At 44.5% G+C, this 20,928-nt stretch overlaps 2 protein-coding genes across 6 annotated transcripts in view; one reads left to right on the top strand and one right to left on the bottom strand.

Moving 5' to 3' along the window:
* Positions 1-2,268: 2,268 nt before the first annotated feature.
* Positions 2,269-4,410, bottom strand: uts2b (urotensin 2, beta). Its single transcript, XM_042707715.1, has 4 exons — positions 4,305-4,410; positions 3,947-4,096; positions 2,859-2,902; positions 2,269-2,561 (listed from the first exon to the last, which is right to left on the bottom strand). The coding sequence occupies exons 1-4, from the start codon at positions 4,408-4,410 to the stop codon at positions 2,451-2,453; spliced, it is 411 nt and encodes a 136-aa protein (XP_042563649.1). The 3' UTR covers positions 2,269-2,450.
* A 4,471-nt stretch (positions 4,411-8,881) lies between these two features.
* Positions 8,882-20,928, top strand: part of ccdc50b (coiled-coil domain containing 50b) — a 17,737-nt gene continuing 5,690 nt past the window's right edge. The window contains exons 1-6 of one of the 5 annotated variants that reach the window (XM_031567649.2): positions 8,882-9,065; positions 9,734-9,861; positions 10,597-10,698; positions 16,188-16,250; positions 17,044-17,167; positions 19,197-19,287. In XM_031567649.2, coding sequence (XP_031423509.1) covers positions 9,813-9,861; positions 10,597-10,698; positions 16,188-16,250; positions 17,044-17,167; positions 19,197-19,287 — 429 coding nt within the window. In that variant the 5' untranslated portion in view covers positions 8,882-9,065; positions 9,734-9,812. Of the gene's footprint in view, positions 9,066-9,457; positions 9,862-10,596; positions 10,699-16,187; positions 16,251-17,043; positions 17,168-19,196; positions 19,288-20,928 lie in introns of those variants that run through there. The other 4 variants (XM_031567650.2, XM_031567651.2, XM_042707810.1 and 1 more) reach the window with 4 other exon arrangements.

The following is a 20,928-nucleotide window of genomic DNA, read 5'->3' on the forward strand; positions in this document are numbered from 1 at the left end:
ACAGACACACACTCACATACACGGAAACACATAGGCTCACTCACACACACATATGCACACGCAGACTCACACATATAAAATATTAACTCTGTCTCTCTCTCTCACACACTAACACACACACACACACACAAACACACAGTCACTCACATTGCACAGACACACACACACACAGACACACACACACACACACACACACACACACACACACACACACACACACACACACACACACACACACACACACACACACACAAACACAATCAGGTCACAAGCTCAAGCCGTCACACTTCCATCTACTTCAGCCTTCTCGACATCAAAGTGTCTGAGTCCACTCTCTGTGGGCTTAGTGGAGAAACGCCATGAAGAGGTGGGATCGCAGTTTAAACTCCACAGCCCCGCCAAGTGGATGATTCATTTTAATTGCTTTCCTGTCTAAAGTGGCATAATCAGGAGTCAGTGTTTTTCCATCTGGACAAGTGGCTCCAAACCCATAGGGGTGAAGTGTGCAGTCTCACAGGTATGCTTTGTTTTGTTTATTTATTTATTTGTGTCGCGACGGGTGCCCGCACTACTAGCACCCTTTTATGTGGCTGATTACAGTCCTTTCATCTTCAGACGGCCCGAGACCCAGTTACGCTGTGAGGTTCCTGATCTTACAGAAGGTTTCAACATGACACCAAATAATTTAAAGAAGAATGTTCCCACAGCGTTACAATATTTTGAAATGAGAGGGATTGAAATTTCTAAGTAAACGGTCACAGTGTCCTGCTTATTGTACTCTGTAGTGGTTTATGTAGTTAGAGCCTTTGTGTTGTGTGGTCTTAATAGTAAAGTTAATTGTTTTTAATGTGGTTATCTTTGATCAAAGTTCCACCAAGTGAAAACAGAGGCTCTCTCTTGAGTGACTGTCTTTTTACTTCTTCAGAGGCTTCACTGAGTTAACAAAATACAGTGAGAGAATTGGGAGACTCAGTTGCAGATATCAAAAAAGACACAGACACCGGGCTTTGATGTGTTTCAAAGCATTTGAAGAACATTTGAATGGAACTCATTTAGAGGGTTCCCAGAATTTGTATATTTCAGCGGAGCAGAAAACTGATTCCAATGCTTTTATGAGGAGCAAACAAACAAATACACACACGCACGCACGCACACACACGCACACATACACATATACACATTAACACACACACACACACACACACACACACATACACACACACACACACACACACACACACACACACACACATACACAATCTGATTAAAACTGAAGGGACCAATCCTGCTGGGTCAAAGTTATTGTTCACTTTTCCTCAATGATGTTATATTGTTATTGCACCCTCTAGTGGTGCAGAAGGGGTATCACAGTGCAGTTGTACTAACTAGACACAACAGAAATGAATTCACGGTTTGGCAAAAATATTTCATTATTCTTATTTTTGGTAAACCTAATCTCATTTTACCTAAAAAAATCACTTCATGTTTATGCTCTGTGTATGATTTATAGAGAAGAAGAAGAAGAAGAAGAAGAAGAAGAAGAAGAAGAAGAAGAAGAAGAACTTTGTTTCAGTAAATAGCAAGATATATTTGCAAGGTATACCAAAAATCTATTATTCTATTGGTATACATAGCTTTTTTTGCTAGTTAATAATATTGCCTTCAGACATAGAAATCTTCAGACATCAGAAAAACATATTTCAAATGTAACGTACAATTTTTAAACTAATATAAAGAGACATGTAATCATATGCATCTCAAAATAGAGACTGAACAATCTCACATAAACATGGAAACAGGGTGCTTTTTCAAACATATAACTTTATTTATATCTCATATTCTGGTTAAACCAAAGGTTTTACCAACCATCAGTTAATATTCCAAATATTTACACCTGAGATTTTAAATAATAATATATACAAAATAAAGGCTTTGCTGTCAATTGCGGTTTAACTCAATAATCCACTGTACGAGTGTACTTTACTGGTTTGTTGGAGATTCACAGTGCTATGTGCTGTTGTCACAGCACACGACTGAGAATGTGAATATGAGGAATACTCATCATTGGAACTGAATGATAGGCTGACCAGATGGCAGAAGTCTCAGCACTACAGAAACCTATTGTGTCAAAGAAAGGCTACACCATTCTTGTCAAAGACGTGTAAGTGAGTTGGCATATGGAATGCACAGCTTTATTCAACCTACCTATCTATGTTCCTATCTATCTATCTATCTATCTATCTATCTATTTATTTATCTACCTATCTACCTATCTATCTATCTATCTATCTATCTATCTGTATATCTACCTATCTATCTACCTATCTATCCATCTATCTATCTACCTATCTTTCTATCTATATATTTATCTACCTATCTATCTATCTATGTATTAATGCATTGATTCTATTTTTGAGTGTTTCTCCCTCGCTCCATGCCAGTGTGTCTGGTCAGACACAGTACTTCCAGAAACATTCCGTGTTCGTCCCCCGTTTCCTATACAGTCTTCTGCTTCCAAAGAAGCGGCTCAGTGGATTCAACACTGGCTTCTCCAACATGAGCTGAGATGGGGGGTCAGAAAGAGAGGGAGTGAGAGAGACAGAGAGAAAGAGAAAGAGAAAGAGAAAGAGAGAGAGAGATTAAAAAACTCCTTTCATACATCATTATCAATCAATACATTCAGTATACTTTCAATAATAAATCTTACAGAAGGCATGACCAATCAAAACTGAAACATGTAAACCCCCCCCATCTGTCCCACATGTCAAAAAGAGAGTGAGAGTAAGAGTGTGAGAAAGAGAAAGACAGAGAAGAGTATAGCTAGAACAAGAGGAGGGGGTGACATGGAGAGAGCTCACCTCTTTAACAGCCTGTCCGGGGCTGAATCCTGCTGTCTGAAGGCCTGTGAGGGAGACAGATGTTTACAGCTGGTACTAAGCTGCACCGTATCTATCAGCACAGCATCCAAGAGAGCAGGACCTGTCACAATGGATCTGGCCAAGATAGGGGTCTGAGTCATGGACCGCTACACGTCTAGAGTTCAGCTGAAACGCATAGCTCAGAGTTATTTTTTGTCCTTCACAGCATTGACTTACAGCGATATGACACTGATTTGGTTAAATGGCGTAGTGTTATGAAGGAACCCGTTTCTAGTCACCGTACAGTACCTAAAGAAGTCTCTTGTCATGACAACACCATCAAACGTCAAGGATTCGGTCAGACTTAATCTTAACTCCAGCTAACCATCCATGAACTTGTGGTGAAAAACATAGGTGTGAGAGTGCAGCTTTAATCACGGCACCGGCACCGGGGAAAGTTACAAGCACCATGAGAGTCAAGCAACAAATCCAAAGCTCTGTGGGGCGAGGCCCCTCTTATTACAAACTCAACTCACGTCACACATACTAACAGACATATGACCAAACTAGTTTTGGCTGGTTTCTATCAAGAATAGGAGAAGTGATGACTCAAGGGGGGGTTTACGATGCACTTCTTCTGTCTTGCAATTGTTGTCATCACATGCTCCATCCCATAGTGCAAATTATGTATGTCAGCATCCTTCCTGCTACTGTTTAAGCCATGTATGTTGCAATGTGGCTTATGACTAGGTCCCCATGGTCCTGCTAATATGTTTCTCCTGTTCCTTGTTAGGACAAGGAATTTGTATATGCACCAAAATGCATATTGCAGTCATAAGACCTCAGGAGCAGAAAGGAAGAGCATATATTTCACACTTTCACACAGTAAAAAGAAAACTTAGCTCCACCAAACATTTTAAAGTGCAATGACACATAAAACAAATCTTATGAAAAGAGAAAATCCCAAGTTTTTACACCCAGAAGCACAACGTTATTTTCTTTGCTCATTATCTCCATAGTAACGGTGCCATAAGAGCTCTTATTCCCCACTATGTAAGAAGAATGCATGTGAGGAGTAAATGTTTTACCATCTCTGTTCATCTCCCCAGTGAACAGTGAGGGATAGCCAAAGCCAGGAGTCTCTTGGGACAGGTATGCACTGTCAGCCAGGTCCAGTTTGTCTCGGTCCTCCTCTACAGACTCTGCAGTGATGTAGAGAACGAGAAGTATTTTTTTAAGCAAGAGTTAAAAAAAATCAATTTCAATTTCAATTTCATTAAACATCGGTAATCATTTTATCAATGGAGATTACAGTAAATACTGGCACCAAGCATGGATTTAAACCAAATATTCCCCATATGAATATATTCCACCATATTCAAAATACTAGTTAGTGTGTGTGTTTGTGTGTGTGTGTGTGTGTGTGTGTGTGTGTACGACCCTCACCTGGTCCGGCGTAGGACATCTCCACCAGGTGTGTGAGTGGATGGGCCAGCAGAGACTTCGTGGTGGCCAGAATCACGAGGCAGCAGACGAGCGCTCTCCACAGCATCCCTTCGTTTTTTAAGAATCTTCCTTGCTCTCGAAATCTCTCAGCTCAAAGTCCAGACCCTGTGGATGTGTGTGTGTGTGTGTCCTGGCCTCCACACAGCCACCTTTTTATCCCCCTCTGTCATCTGTGGAGTCAAAGCACCTCTCCTCCCCCCCCCCCCCCACCCCCTCATACCTCCTCCCTGGAGTCTCATCTTTACCATCTCCCCTTGCCTGTAAATCCTGACACTAGTAAACAGGGTGTTTGAGGGAATTGATCAATAAAAGCGAGGCGCGTGCGTAGCTCTGTGCGTCAGGGACGGGCTGGTCCTGTCTTTTACCGTCCTGAGGAGTAATTGAGCCCAGTGTGTAAATCCAGTGAACGCAGGTGCAGCGGATGCACTCTGTATTAGTGGCAAGGCGAAGACACGGGGCAGGCAAATTGCCCGTTTAATTCATTTGTTTAGTAAGAGGTGTCTCAGTTTAATGGACAACACTGCCCGCTGAAGTAAATGCAATAGCATCACCCCGCTCTACACACACACATACACATGCTTGTACACACACACACACGTATAAGCAGACATACACCTATAAACTGTCGCGCTTTCTATTTTTAATAAGTCAGAGACAGGGAGTGTATTTGTAGAGGTAGTGGTGAATGTTGTCAATAAAAGTCTGACTTCATTCATTCAGTCATGAGCCACGTGTCCCACTCTATCATGCCACCTCTTCCACTTCCTCCTTGGGTTTCATTTCCAGTCTGTGCTTTTGAATGAGTTGCACTGACAACTTAGAAAGTGTCTGGCTAATTTCATAACGACCTCTGCCACTTTGAAATTATTCTTACTTTCCACGCCTTTCCATATCAGCTCTTGTCAATTCAGGATGCAGTGAAAATGTGGCAGTAGCAGTGCTGGGCTAATACTGTCATTAGCACATGTACATTTTCTCCAGTCAATGGAGTTAATATGAAGACATGATAAGAAGCAATGCAATTCTGTGACAAAACGCCCCTTGAAGTCATTGTTGGGAAAAAATGGTTTGCTCCTATATTTTACTACTATAATCACAATGTAGAAATGTTACCTTCTTAACATTATTATTACAAAAACTAAAAAAACAACATCAACAACAAGTCTATTTTTACTTGCATTACTGCTATTACTGTACTACTAGTAGTAGTAGTAATAGTAGTAGTAGTAGTAGTAGTAGTAGAAGGGTTTAGTAGTAGTAGTAGTAGTGGTAGTTGTAGAGCTAGCAGCTGTAGTAGTTGAGATAATCATAATACTAGTATTTAGAGGGCCTTGCGGGTAAGTTTGAAAACAACTGTGTATAGAGCAGTCCCTCTTTACAGTGAATGGTGAGAATGTTTAGTCCTACAGCCATTACTTAAATGGACAGATTAATGCTCCCATGATTCACTGCATGTACTCCCATGGTTGTACACTTAGATTACCTTCAATGTAATATATTAAAGTCTTATTTACGGATGTGACGAGCAAGAGGTGTGTCGGCAGTGTAATAGCTTTATGATAAATGGAGGTCTCTTTGAGAACTAGCACCCACGTGAGAATACACACTGAAACACACAAACTAATCCAGGTTCACTGCTGGGTGCATGAACACAGGCTGTCTTTCACTTTTTTGACAACAGGATGATTAAGAAGCAGACATTAACAGTGCTTATAGAATAAAAGAAAAAAGATACCTTTTTCACCATCTCCATGGGATGAAGATGCTGCAGGGGACGGTTGCCTGAAAAACGGTCCATCACATCTTCTGGCTGGCCAAAATCCAGGACCCATGCATCATTGGGCTGGATCTGTTGGCCAGATAGGGGGCCATGGTGGATGTCCTGAGCAAAGCTACTTCTGGGCACAGAAGCTGTGAACTCTCGGCTCAGAGGGTCACCAAACTGCCGCTGCCGACCAGAGAGGCTATTACGTCAAACGATGCTGGCCCAGGGGTCCTCCACGCGGCTGCTGGCCCAGGGGTCCTCCACGCCGCTGCTGGTCCTCCACGCCTCTGCTGGCCCAGGGGTCCTCCACGCCTCTGCTGGCCCAGGGGTCCTCCACGCCTCTGCTTGCCCAGGGGTCCTCCACGCCTCTGCTTGCCCAGGGGTCCTCCGCTGGCCCAGGGGTCCTCCACGCCGATGCTGGCATCATCAAACCCAGCAGCAGTCCCTGGGCCTCGCCTGCTGTCCTGGTCATGAAGAAAGACCTGGTGTTTTTGCATTGACTTCCACCTCCTCAATTAAGTCACTCGGAAAGACTCGCTGACACGTGTCAAGGACGCCCCTTGACCACATTGCGGGGTCCCACTGGTTCAGCTCCCGTGACCTGACGGGACCTGACGGGACCTGACGGCCAAGGCATGCCTTAAGATCACTTTCTCCGTTGGCCAGGGAGTTCAAAGTGCTTCGGTTCGACCCACAGTGACCGAAGCTGGCGTGTTCCGTGAGATCTGCCAGAGGCTCGACATAAAAAACGACTCACTGTTGCATCCCCAGAGTGATGGACTAGTGGAACATTTCAACTGCACTGGACCTTGCTTCTACTCCTGGTCCTGTGGACGTACTGGACGGCAGTGCACCCCCGCAGCCCTAGTTCCGGACCCCTGTGTATTTAGTGTTCGGGCCACCTCAAGAACCAGAGGTGAGGAGTGGGCGTTGCTTGGATTATTTCTACAACCTGCGTGAACGGCTGTAGGACCTGCAGGAGCTGGCCACCCAAGCGCTGGCTGATGCTGGGGCCCAACAGAAGCGGGCTTATGACACCTGCTGCTGGGGAGAGGACTTCACTCTGGGCGCACAGGTGTAAGATTTCTATCCTGAGCATAAAAAGGGGATTTGCCTAAACTAACGGACCATGGAGTCGGTCCATGTACTCTTATCGAAAGACGTATATTGGGTGCGGCTGGTCAAATGGAACAGGGCAGTGGTACCTGTGGTATATCTTACAATCCACTAGGGGCGCTACACTAGGATAATGAGATACCTGAGGAAATGTATGTGAGTATGATTGATGAAGAAGTGAAGTAAAGGATAGTTCTACACTACGTCTGCTCCGTTGCTTGCTTTCACCTTAATATACAACAGTACCCCAACAAGACCGGCTTGCACCCTACCGGCCTTTGGCTCATCCAAAAGTAGACACAGAGACTGAGGCCTCACCTCCTACCCCAGCTCCATGGTCCCAAGCCACATAGGCTCCGTGGCTGCATTCTCAGTGATAGTGGCAGCTTCCACAACACTTGCAGGATTTTGTGCTGAGTGCTTGGGTTGTTGGGGACAACTAACCCACTAGATTGGGGTTGTGTAACATGCAAGGGATAGTGGAGAATCTGTGTACGTAATTAAAAAGATTCTGACTTTGTTCCCATCATGCTATGCGCTGGAATGGTTTGGATAACTGTTTTCTGTGTTAGAATGGTGTGTGTATTGCCCTCCTTTTGTGTTCACTGTAATGTGAATGACTATTATTATTTCGTCTGTGTGCTCTGTGGTAATACTGTGTGTGTGTGTGTGTGTGTGTGTGTGTTAGTCCCTGTGTTAGAGTTATGTGTTTATCGTAAGTGTCTTTGTTAGGTGGAGAATAGACCTGTCTGCAATTCCTGATCCTTTGTCACTATCACAATCTTGCTGAATGTGCTTTATAATAAAAGGTTTGGAACCAACCAAAGCAAATGGCTTTGTATTCTTCGAAGAACCCAGCTCCAACACTACAGTATTTTGACTTTTTTCAAACCATGACAACGGGACTTTCATTAGTATTTTGACTATCTTGGTTTCAAACTATGACAACAGGACAACCAGACACCGCCATCTTCATTGACATCATTATTTACTTTTGAGACATAATCTAAGCATTTTGAGCGAGTCACGGGCATTTACAGGTAATCCATTGTGTGGTAGGCCTACTCTTTGTACAAATTGTTTCGAGAAATGTACATACTGTTTTGAACATGATAGGCCTAAGGATGATTCGAGAAATGTTCCAAAGCGACTGAGAAAGACATAAAAGGTCTGCTGAGTCAGCTACCGTAGGTGTAATGTCAGTAAAACAGTTTAACCAGCAGAGTACGCTGTTTTCCCTCAGTCCTCCAAACTCATCTCAGAGTTCAGTGCCTCCAAGACTAGTAACTCAAGCGATTCTGAAAACGTCTTAACCATTATATGGTGAAATGCTCTACTCTCTTCCCCGTTTAAACCTGGTTAAGAGTGTTGCATTTGTTAGATTCACCTGTCACCTTCACACAAAACGACACCAAACAATTCAGTTTGATTATGCTTAAGGTTAAATCGCCTTTTTTGAGTTGCCGTCATTGAATCGTAATAACGTCTTCATAAGCAAGATATAAACCCAGAGCTTGACTTTAGCCCATGTATCCTTCTCTTGTCAAGACTTATTTAAAGAGATATCGCATTACGCTCACGAAGTACAGGATGACTGAAGTACCTTGTGATGTTTAGTGCGACATGAGGTTTGTCCTTAGAGGGCTCCCGTCCCAGCACCAGCTGGCTTGTTTTCAATCATTCATGAGCTCTTGGCATTTGCACAGAGACGGTGGAAATCACGGCTACTGAGGAGTCGGATGCAACGCAAACTTGCCATCCTGGAGATGTGATGTACCGAGAAAACAAAGAAAGGACTAGAGAAGACAGAAAAAATACAGGTTTGTCATCAGATAATATTCATTTGTATACGTGTTGAAATACTTGACATTGTTTTTGTGTAGTTCAGCCCAAAGTCTTGTTTTTCACCTTTCAAGTTGAAACAATATGGACATACGCTACTTAATTGGCAGCAGCCCACTTTGTGCACTTACAAAGTATATAGGCCTAGGCAAACTATACCTGCGAAGTCTTGAAAAAACACAGTTGAGATAAAACTGAACACAAAGCTTCTTGATGGCGGTCGACAAGCATGTATTTAAATTTTACAGAGGGAAGACTGTCATTGTAGCCTAGTGCATGAAATAAAATTATGTTTGCGTCCATCCCAGGTTGACGTACAATTCGTAAAGCTCTTTTGAAGGACACCTCTGTCACGTCCAGGTTCTCAACCTTATTTCAACACTAAGATATAGTTATGTATGTTTCTTTTCATGGAACAGTCTATAGATGAAGTGAAGAAATGACAAAATAAAGTGCATTGCTATAACCTATTTATTCAGTCCATTTATTGGATGGGTTTAGCAATCTAGGTTTTTTTTTTTTTTTAAGGGATAAATAGTTGAAATCGGTTTTTTAAAGATCTTCATTTGGTGACTACATCTGACATTATGCATGCCCTGGCTAACAGAATATGGAGACTTGACATTTTTGGGCTTGTCATTTATAGGAAGAACATCATATCTCATTACAGAGAGTTATAGAGGGCAAGATGAACCTGTAAATTCAATCCACTTGCAAGAGGAGCCATGACTGAGTTGGAGATTGATAAGTCCCACCTTCCTCGCGTCCTTGACGGTAGGGGCTCATGAGATGAATTACTCCTCCACTGGAATTGTATGACACCTGTCAATCACACTGACATAGACTCTGGTTTATAGGTTGAGTTTGCACTTTAGGGATTCGGGTACAATTTGTTTTTTGTTGTTGTCTTTCTTTTTCTTCTTCTTCTTCATTTTGTTCTCCACAAAGTTGCTCAGAATGTACAAATGTAACCTGATTCATGAAGGATTTTAGTGTTGTTCAGCAAGTGGACAAATAGCCATTTCTGCTCGCTGTTGTAATTATTGGTAAATGTAGCTTCATTTACTCTTCAACCTGATGAACTAGCACATGCTTGTCTCCTTCGCACCTGAAAGAAAACTTTGTTACCACCTTTTTGTGACATACTGGAACTAACTGCTTAAAGAGTGAGAAATACTCAGTGCATAGGACCAGTGTATAACCCCCTTGCTTCCGAAAAGACTGCAACATGCAGGTCAGGGTTATCTCTTTCACTATGCCAGAATACCAGACATGAAAGATGTTTTTTTTTTTTTTCACTGCACCCAAACACAAGTGCTATCTCCAAAATGTCATCGTGGTTTGGCAGCTGTGTCGTCGCGGGCAACGACAGGCTTGCAGGATGTGACCTAAGCTGATAAGACACGAGGAATGCAACCGCTCACATGATTCTCTCTCTCTCTTTCTCTCTCTCTCTCTCACTCCTTCTCTCTGATTGCTTGTGGAAATTTGGACACGCGCCCCCCTAAGAGGTTCTTCAGAGAGCGGCCTTACCCTGGTCAAATTTGGGCAGAGGCAGAGATAGTACTACTCCCTGGGGACAGCTGGGGTGGTCTGGCAAGAGAGGGGAGTGTGAGTAGGGTTTTGAGTGCACAGGATGTATCACACTTATTAATCATATTTTGTATTTAAAATTTCACACTTTTCATGTATCTCTTGTTTTGATTACATCCAAATATTTTGTGGTAACTAAACAGCGATCCACATCAGTATAGATGTCATTGTTTGCATACTTCACTCTGTACACAGTACGTGCGATATGAATCAATTGAATTAACCCTTTACTGTAAAGTAATATGATCAAGCATATTTATAACGGAAAGAGATTTAGAAGTTGCTTCATTACTGCTGGGCATGATTGCATAACCTGACACACCACTAGGCAATCGAAGGTTTCGCAAACAGCAGAAATTACTCTTGGAAAGCAGACTTCGACCGAGAGCCTTGGCCCGGTGGGATGTTCTGCTGTGAAACATAACCCAGTGACTGGACTGACCCTGCGCCCCTCATGTGCCACTGACACCCCTCCCTCCCGCCCCCCTCCTCAGCCCAGCCAGGCGAGATATTTATATCTGCTCCAACTGTATGAGAGAGTCGGGCCAAATTTAGACAAAGGCACAAAGGAGAAGAGAGAGAGAGAGGGGGAATGAGAGAGGGAGAGAGAGAGGGCTGGAACGAGAGAGGGAGGGAGGGGGAGAGTGTTAAGAGAAGAGAGAGAGAGAGAAAGATAGAGATAGAGAGAGAAAGGTAGAGAATGTAAAGAAGGAGAGAGGGAGAGAGAGGGAAGGAGGGGGAGAGTGTTAAGAGAAGAGGGAGAGAGAGAGAGAATGATAGAGATAGAGAGAAAGGTAGTGAATGTGAAGGAGAGAGGGAGAAAGAGGGAAGGAGGGGGAGAGTGTTAAGAGAAGAGGGAGAGAGAGAGAAAGATAGAGATGGAAGGAGAAAGGCAGAGGGAGGGAGGAAGAGAATGTGAAGAAGGAGAGAGGTAGAGAGATGGAGAGAGGACGAGGCAGAGAGAGAGAGGGAGGGAGTGTGGGAGATAGCTAAAGAGAGAGGCAAAAAGCAAGTGCCAGGGACTGAGAACAAGAGAAAGAGAAGGAGGGAAAGAAGAAAGAAAGCGGTGGGCAAGATGAAATCTGTGCTTGTTCCACAAACTGCCAGTCACTCATTCTCACACTGCCCCTAACTCACCCTTGTTCTGTCTGTACCTCTGCCTCTGCCGCGCTGTCTTTTGGATATCAGTTGCCAAACAGTGAACAACACCATCTGTGTGCCTTGGGGCTATGCTGAGTTGGAGTCCTCACACACGCATACACACACACACACACACGCACACACACACACACACACACACACACACACACACACACACACACACACACTCACTCTCTCTCTCGCTCTCTCTCTCTCTCTCACTAAAACAACAACCCCTCCTACCCCCACCCATCATTTCCTCTTGTGTGGGTATAAAGCAGAGGGAAGAGAGGGTCTCGTAAAGAGTTCTCTCTATCTCCCTCCCGCTCTCTCTCCCTCTCTCTCTCTCTCTCTCTCTCCCTCTCTCTCTCTCCCTCTTTCCCTCTCTCTCTCCCTCTTTCTCTCACTCTCCATTGAAGCGTGACCTGCTAAACATAAGTGATGAGCAGTCTGACGTGAACTCAAGTGCTCAAGTGTCCCTGTACAGGTTTTTTTTACACTTGTAGACTCTTATTGACCAAAACTACTGTAACCAGTGAGGACCAATTTCAGTCTTTTTTTTTTTTTTAGCTTTTCCCTTTTCCCCTAATTGGTCTGCACCAAGTCTTTTTTTGCCCTGTTATTGCCATCTCTGGCACTCCACACATTGTGTTTGCATAAAATCACTCCTGCTGGAAAGTTATTATTACTCTGACCACCTCTCTCTAAAGTTGAGCTCACAGCTGCGACCATGCCAGTCGTTCACAAAGCAGCGCTCTGTCCTCTGCATTGCCTCGTAAATGTTTCCACTTTTTTTTGCCCTCATACACACACTCTAAAGGGCGTTGGACAGGAGGAGGAGGAGATGGGTGGACCTGCTACAAAACACACCACCCCAGCTCTCCGCTCCCCTATGTTTCTAGCAGGCTCTGCAAAAAAGCTGGGTGATATCTAACTGCAGTGATACATGAAGGTTATCTTCATGGTCCCTAAAGGTTATATGATCAGGTCAGGAGATGAGGGGGCTGTACTGTCACCTTGAGAGTAGGAAATGGGTGACCGAGTTCCACTTTTTGTATCAAACGTACTGCAAATGAGGACACATGTTGCTTTATGTGGCAGTAACCACTTCTGTCAAGGCCTCAAGTCTTTAAATGGCCCTTTATGGCTTGTGCTGTCACACTCACACACACGCACACATGTACACCCCCCCCACACACACACACACACACACACACACAAACACCCCCACACACACACACACACACACACACACACACACACACACACACACACATGAACACACACACACACACTCCAAATTAGCAAGGACAGATTGTGAAAACAGCCATCGCTGCTACCCAGACTGAGAGGCTTTTACATAGATGTTCTGTGTAAGTCTGTAAACATAATGCCTGTCCAATACAGTATACTGTACAGTGTGTGTGTGTGTGTGTGTGTGTGTGTGTGTGTGTGTGTGGGTGTGTGTGTGTGTGTGTGTGTGTGTGGCACATCTGTCTCACAGGTGTTGGCATTCGTTTACAGTGTTGAGGCTCTGAGTGTGTGTGTTTGCATAGGAGCTCTGTCACTCCTTGGGCCCTCCATGTAGATGGAGAGGATAGACCCTGAGCCCTCCATACAGGGAGAGGATAGACCCTGAGCCACATTCATTTCTTTTCCTAATGGATAACATGTACGACTGATCTGTGCTGTGTTTATGAAAATCATTATTGTGAGAGAGAGAGAGAGAGAGCCAAATTATTAGTCTATCATTTGATGATGGGCATCACACAACAAAGCATCTGGGCAATTTCTGTCTTGATTTCAGTATATCTCTCTCACTGAAGTTTTAGTTTATTCAGGCCTTCTTGGTCCCAAATTAGTTACACTACTGACAATGGGTGGAAAAGTTCACGTGTTGATGATGCCTATCAGGACCTTGGAGCTGGAGAGGGAGCGTGTTGACCTGGGCACACGCATCTCCATTCCTCATTTTAGACTTTTTGTTTTTAAGTATCGTAAAGGTCATGCTCCCCAGTGTGGTCCACAGATACTTTCAACATTTACTTTTATTAGTGTAATGGTTTGTGATGTACACACGGTATGTTTTGTAGTATATGTGATTATTTCTGACAAGACCCGGAATCTGTGATGGGGAAGTACCAGGGCTTCCTTCCTGTTTCTCCTTCATTCTCCCTTTTTCTCTTACTCTCTCTCTCTCTTACTCTCACACACACACACACACACACACACACACACACACACACACACATACACACACACACACAGACCCCCTACTCTTTGAAGTCCTGTCTGACTAGTGATGACCCCCCTCAGTGTTTCTCCTCTGTGGGGTTCTGGTCCGCCCCGTCTGACCCACTTAGTTTGGCGGCAGGGCCCAGCTTCCTGTTTGGGTCCTGCCGTATTGTGACATGATGTCTGCAGGGCACAGGGTTGAGAGAGACAAGAGCAGGCGCCCAAAAATGTGTGTGGGAGGGGGAGACTGTTTCTGGATGCCCTTCTTCTGACCCAGGTTTTGTGTGTGTGTGGGTGTGTGTGTTTGTGTTGGTGTGGGTGTGTGTGTGTGTGTGAGAGATATAATCATTTTGGACACATCATTAATGAAGTCTATTACAATTTGTTTTAGAAGTTACATTCATTACTCATATAAGACGTATTTCACTTGTTTGCCCATCGGTATGGTTGATTCAGGAGAGGGCATGCAGACGGACTCTAGTTTGTCTGAACCCGGTGAACCCCGAGTCCGGATAGCCCTATCGTGCAGACGAACGCACTGTATCCGCACACTGTATCCGCACTCCCTCGAATCGGGGGTCCAAAGTGAGTAACCTCCGAATCCGATTGCTGTTGGTGTTCGTCTGCACGCTATCCGCATACCTAATCGGATTGCCCCACGTGATCGCATCATTAGACCAGCCAGAACAACGGACACAACAGACATTATTTAATAACTGAATGGGTTGCCATGGCGCAGTAAGTTTGGCAGCCAGTTATAACAGCTCTCCAGTTTAAAAAAAAAAATTCTTCCTATTACCTTGCTCCTTTTCCACGTGAATTTCCCTAACGGGATTAGTACAAATGTATCTATCTATCTGTTGTTAGGAAAGTGATGACATTAACAAGCCACACTTTAATCTATCACTGTTTAATCTATTTGCATCAGACCATTTTTCAAAAAACAGTTTTTAAAAGTGTCAGCAATAGCCTATATGAGCAAATCTGACGTGAAAAGATTTTTTATTATAGACGGAAGTTTCAAAACAGATTAATGTTACGTTAGCTTTAGTCCTGTCAGACAACAATAGCGATAGCTACTAGCTAGCGTTAACGTTACTTCAGAGGTAGCCTACAGTACGTGAAGGACAAAGCCCTCAACAATAGCCTACATTTGTTGTTAGTAATAAAACCATGAAATTGGAAGCAATTGTAAACCATGAAACATCCAGGATCCACAGCACTTGCATTGTGGTCTCTCGTGCTCAAGCTCAGCATCTCCATAAAGCACAGGCATTTAAACAACTCAGACATGTCATGTTGCACATTGCTTTGTTGCACTGTTCTAAACTCTTTATTATCAATAACAAATATAATTATTTTTCGCTTAACCTACAGTCTGCTCTTACCACTGATTTTATAAACCACCATAATGTGTTACTGTGCAGATTAAATGTAGGCTATGCGGCTAAGCTAAACGTTGCCAGTTGGAGCTCAACTACTGTCATATGTTACTTTGACAGCATGCTCCTGTCTTCTTCTCCGTTTTCTTCAGTTGTCTGTAGCAACAAAGCGCCACCAACAGGCGTGGGGGATGTACTACAGCGGAGTCAATCGGATTCACTGGGTTCATGTGCACGCGATGTAAAAAGTGGGTAGGTGTGAAATAGGTGTGAAAACTGAACCCGGGTTCAGGCAAACTAGAGTCCGTCTGCATGGGGTCTCATCAGAACGCTAATAATAACCATGATTGTAGTGGTAGCTGGCCGTGGTCCTGGGATGTAGTGGAGATCACCTGAGCGATGCCCGCTGACACCCCCTATGGATAAGGGGTAATGTGAGCTTAGAGCTAGGCTTCTGGTGAAAAGGAGGAGAAAGGGGAGGAGGTGAGATGTCTAGCCACGCCGCAGCGTAGGGAGAGATACGGCAGGCTTAAATTTAAGCATTTTGAGCTGCATTGCTTTGCATGAAAGGTGCTATACAAATAAAGTTTATTATTATTATTATTATTAATAATAATAATAAATCTCCTGGAATGCGGAAGTGGGGTCACTAAGAGCTGTCAGTCATCACCAAGGACTCCTACAAAACCTTTAGAAAACATAATTTTGCCGACATGAACCTGTCAAATACCTCTCTTGTCTCTCTTCCAGTGTGCGAGTGTTTCGCTGTGCTTGAAGATGGGGCGCTGGCGCATAACCTGCAGGAACAGGAGAGTAAGTACACTATCGTTCACCAGTCTCACTATACATTTTTATACAGTCAAACAATATTAATTATTCTGTAGTTTTTGTCGTGGAAAACGTTCTGGCGTTATGATGTTGCAATTTTGATAGCATTATGAATAAACACTGGTGTCAAAACATTTCAATGGACCTCATTCCTGAACGCAGTTCAATAAAAGTTAAGAAGAAATTTCTTCTTAACTCCACTTACGAAGTTCCCGGGACAATTCTGGCATTCCTGAATGGTTTCTCATCTGGGAATCGTTCTTAGCTAAGAACAGGATTTAAGAATTCGGAAAAGCAGTCGTAGATAGGCCAGATTGGAGTGTGCCCATGTTCATAAGGGCTAAATTTGCGAGAAATCATTGGTGATTGCGTTCACATCCATTCTACAGACATCCTCGGATTTAAATAATTATGTTGCCTGTGGATTCTGTGTGCACACAGTCCTGTGGTTGCATGCCCTTATAAGGAGCTGTTTATGTATGCAAATTCAGGTATACAAGAACATGCGTTCAATTTAAGAATCAGTGGCATTGCTCATTCGGGGGAGCACAGCTAAGAACGATTTGGTGGTTTAAGAGCACATTTCCGCGCGTCCATGAATCCGGTGGAGATCTTTCTTAGGGTTGGTTTCTTCCAGAATGAGGTCCAATGTTTTCACAACAGAAACCAATGACTGGACCTTTATCCTCATGAAAAGAAATCTATGCCAGCCTACTGTAATTGTATGCTTAATCGTACCCGTCAGCAATTTTACATTTCTCTGATATTCCCTGCTCAGTCGAGCACTTCTATAACTCCAACGTCCAGAAGAGCCAGCTGGTTCAGCATGATGTGCGCATTGCCAGGAGGCTGCAGGACGAAGAGGAGCAGAGAATGCATCTGAGTCGTGACCGACGGAGACTGTAAGTGACCCTTCAACTCTCACCCTTGATCTTTATCACTGCATTTTAAGGTTATTTGAGTATATCTGCTGTTTGTATTCAGTATAATAATACATCCCAAAATATGTTCGCCTTTGACACTTCATGAAGTACTGACCTTAAAACTCGCTGACACACACACACACACACACACCCACACACACTTGCTTGGGCTATCCACCGGATCTGATGATGAAGTTGAACAGCCTCTTCTTCATCGGCCTCCACTGTCCTTTCTCCTGTGGTGGGCTCGCTGATGGGATACGAGTCCGATCCTTGAATGGCAGATGCGGGGACAGTGGGCACATGGAAAATGTCTTGCAGGGGTTAAAGAATTCAGGCGCCGGAGGTGTCGAGTTGCCTTCTTCTCCTCACGCAGGCAAGTCCAAAAGTGTCTGTTCAAAGGTGGGCATACCTAAGTATTAGGTCCTCATATTAGCCAATCAAACGTATCGTGCTTGTGGCCTTCTACCCATTGTCTACGGACAGACTCCATTAGTCTATTAGTCATTGAGTTGTCTCAATTGGACACGGGCTGCTGCCATGGTCTCAAGATCTCCAGGTGAGATGGAGCAAGCCTTCAGGGATCTCTTTAGGTGGTCTATGGAGCAAGCCTTCAGGGATCTATTTAGGTGGTCTTTCCATCTCTTCTTGGGGCCTCCCCTGTGACAAATCCCCTCAGCAAGTTCAGACGATTCAAGCGAGATGAGATCCATCCATGCGGACAATGTGTCCAGTCCAGCACACAACGAGGAAACGTGACTTCAGAAGGACTTCTCAAAGCATCTCACGGTTGACGGTGTCAAAGGACTTCAGGTCAATGTAGGTAGAGGATATGTCTTCTTGGTGCTCTCTGGCCTTTTCCAGAAGTAGGTGACCCAGGAAGATCATGTTGCATTCTGGGCAGCTGGCTTGAATCTCAGGGTGTACCCCTTCAGGAGGAGCCTGTGGAGCATGACGTGGGCGAGGACTTTGCCAGCAACATCCGGCAGCAAGATGCCATGGCTGTTGCCGCAGTCTGAACAATCCCCTTTTTTCTTGAGGATGGTGACAATCGTGGCATATTTCCAGGTGTCAGGGAGGTGTCATGTTGGAGCCACTGGTCTGGCCTGCGGAATGCGCAGGGTCATCACATGCTACCTGATGTTGACAGGAGATGCCATGATTTTTGTAAATGTAAGTTCATGACAGCGAGGCAGACACCACATATCCGCTGGTCTGTTAGTGATAGACCTTTCAAAGAAGAAGATGTATCCGATAGTGGCTTCAGTGAGGGATCCTTCGTCGGCAAGGTGGGTTTCACCCAAGGGCACAGATGTCTACCTTGTAGTGTTGTAGTTCCAAGGCAACAAGAGCTGTTCTTCAAGGGGGTCTGTCAGTTCCGGTTATGTCCGTGAGAGCACGGACATTCAAGGAAGCGGGAATGAGAGTTTTCTTTGTATGTCGACTGCAGAAATTTGAGGACTCGGCAGGTTTGGTTTCAGTACATATGGGCCAGGCTTTCTTTAGGACACCTTTTATTGTCCCTTCCCCATGTGGGGTAGGCAGCGTTATCCTTGAAGAAGGCTGCCAAAGTATGCCGGCAGGACATGGAGGTGTACCTCCGAATGGTCATCACACCGACGTGGCCATACGTGTGGGTCCCATACTAGATGCCGCCATCTAACAATTCCGTCACATGTCATCCATCACTGTAGGACTTGGGGGTTGTAGGGAAAGTGAGGAGGATGAAGAAGAGGAGAGACAGAGCCTGTGCAAAGAATTGTTGTGAATGGTGACTAGTTGAAGTGCTGACCTTTAAATTCACACACACACACACACACACACACACACACACACACACACACACACACACACACACACACACACACACTCATACACACAGACCCACAGACACACACACACACACATACTCATACACACAGACACACAGACACTCACACACACACACACACACACACCCACACACACACGCTCACAGGGAAGATTGACTCCATTGTTTTCATTGCAGTGAGGAGCAGGACTTTGAGTATGCGCAGAGGATTCAGGATGAGATGCAGAGACATGCTGAAGAAGCTTGCAGGAGAGAGGAGGAGGATGAGGTGGGTTGGGATCAAATTACCCTTGTTAGATTTTGGTGTTTTTACCAGTTTTGTGTGTATGTTTCTAAGCCGAGCTAAAAAAAAATGACTGTTCCCTGAATAAAAGACTTGACTACGTATGACACTGGAGTAAAATCTAGGAGACATTTATTGATTATAATGAAATAGATGAAAGTATGAAAGTTGCTAAAATACACCAAACTAGAGTTCAGCCATCAGATGTAAATTGTTGGTTGGAGAGTCTCTCTGCTCATCACTCCCAGATATCTGATCTGATCTGATGATTGCTCTCTAATGTCTGGTGTGGCTCTCCTGATGACTCTTCCCTGTGTCTCTTCTGATGACTCTTCCCTGTGTCTCTTCTGATGACTCTTCCCTGTGTCTCTTCTGATGACTCTTCCCTGTGTCTCTTCTGATGACTCTTCCCTGTGGCTCTTCTGATGACTCTTCCCTGTGGCTCTCCTGATGAGTGCCCCGAGAAGCCTCCAATTAGGCCATTAAAGGGGTGTAAATCATGTACCCAACAGTTGCACATTGCAGTTACAGATTCAGAAGCAAACCGTATTTTGGAAGAAAGGAAAAACAACAGAACAGAGAAATATGATGTTCTGTTCTTGAAGGTGGAAGCCAGTTGCAAAAAAAAGATCTCTAGCTAGAGACTCTAACCAGACCCAGAGACACCCAGCACGACCATTGACCCCTGAAGCCGTGTATATAGAAGTGGCTCTGATGCACACAGCGTGTGCAGAACACGTTTTAAAGATAGCACATTCATGATGGGTCACAGTGACATCTGCTAGAAAAGATGTCAGTTGCTAGTGTCTGTGTGTGTGTTTGTGCTCTGTGTGTGTGCTCTTTGTGTGTGTGTGTGCTTTGTGTGTCTGTGTCTGTGTCTGTGTCTGTGTCTGTGTCTGTGTGTGTGTCTATGTGAGAGTGTGTGTTTGTGTGTGTGTGTGTGTGTGTGTGTGTGTGTGCTCTGTCTGTCTGTGTGTGTGTGTGTATATGTGTGTGTGTGTGTGTGTGTGTATGTGTGTGTGTGTGTCTCTGACACAGTGACACAAAGAACCGGTTGTGCGGTGGTGTCCCCCACTGTGTCCATTCCCCTGATTGGCACTGCTGGAGCACCCTAACAGAGTGGCACTTGTGCAGAGGTACTCAGACAGAAAGAGGTAGAGGAAAAAGGAGGAAATACAGAGATGGAGGACAAGGAGGAGAAGAAAGAGCCCTTGAGCTCGAGTGGAATCTGTTGATCGGCTCTCAACTCCAGGATAACGTTCCCTACTCCTTATATGCATATCTTTTCATCATCACAGTCCTTACATTCTTTTCTTTGGCGCTCTCCACTTCTAAAGAAGACATCTTTGTAATCACCACCCCAAGAATTAGGAGATCTGGCTTTCGGGCCGTGTCCATGACGATGCCTGGATCGTTTCCCGGGCGACGAGTGGACCATCTCCATAGTGTCTGGGGCTTCTGTCACTTGTGTGTGTCCTCAGCCTCGCTTGTGTGCGTTTCGTGTGTTCTCAGTTGGCCTGTCTCTTAGTCTAGGGGTTTAGTATACAGTCAGTTCTTCCTCGTGGCACTTAATAGAGGCCTGGCACTCTAAGAGCGACTAGAATGTGTGTATCGAGGGTAACATTT

The sequence above is a fragment of the Clupea harengus genome, chromosome 5, assembly GCF_900700415.2.
Source record: "Clupea harengus chromosome 5, Ch_v2.0.2, whole genome shotgun sequence".
Taxonomy (NCBI): Eukaryota; Metazoa; Chordata; class Actinopteri; order Clupeiformes; family Clupeidae; genus Clupea; species Clupea harengus.

Coding starts and splice junctions, on each gene's coding strand:
- uts2b (XM_042707715.1), bottom strand. CDS start 4,410: ATGCTGTGGAGAGCGCTCGTCTGCTGCCTCGTGATTCTGGCCACCACG. Junction 4,097..4,304: donor GATGTCCTACGCCGGACCAG/GTGAGGGTCGTA, acceptor TTTAACTCTTGC/TTAAAAAAATACTTCTCGTT. Junction 2,903..3,946: donor TGGGGAGATGAACAGAGATG/GTAAAACATTTA, acceptor TCTCCCTCACAG/GCCTTCAGACAGCAGGATTC.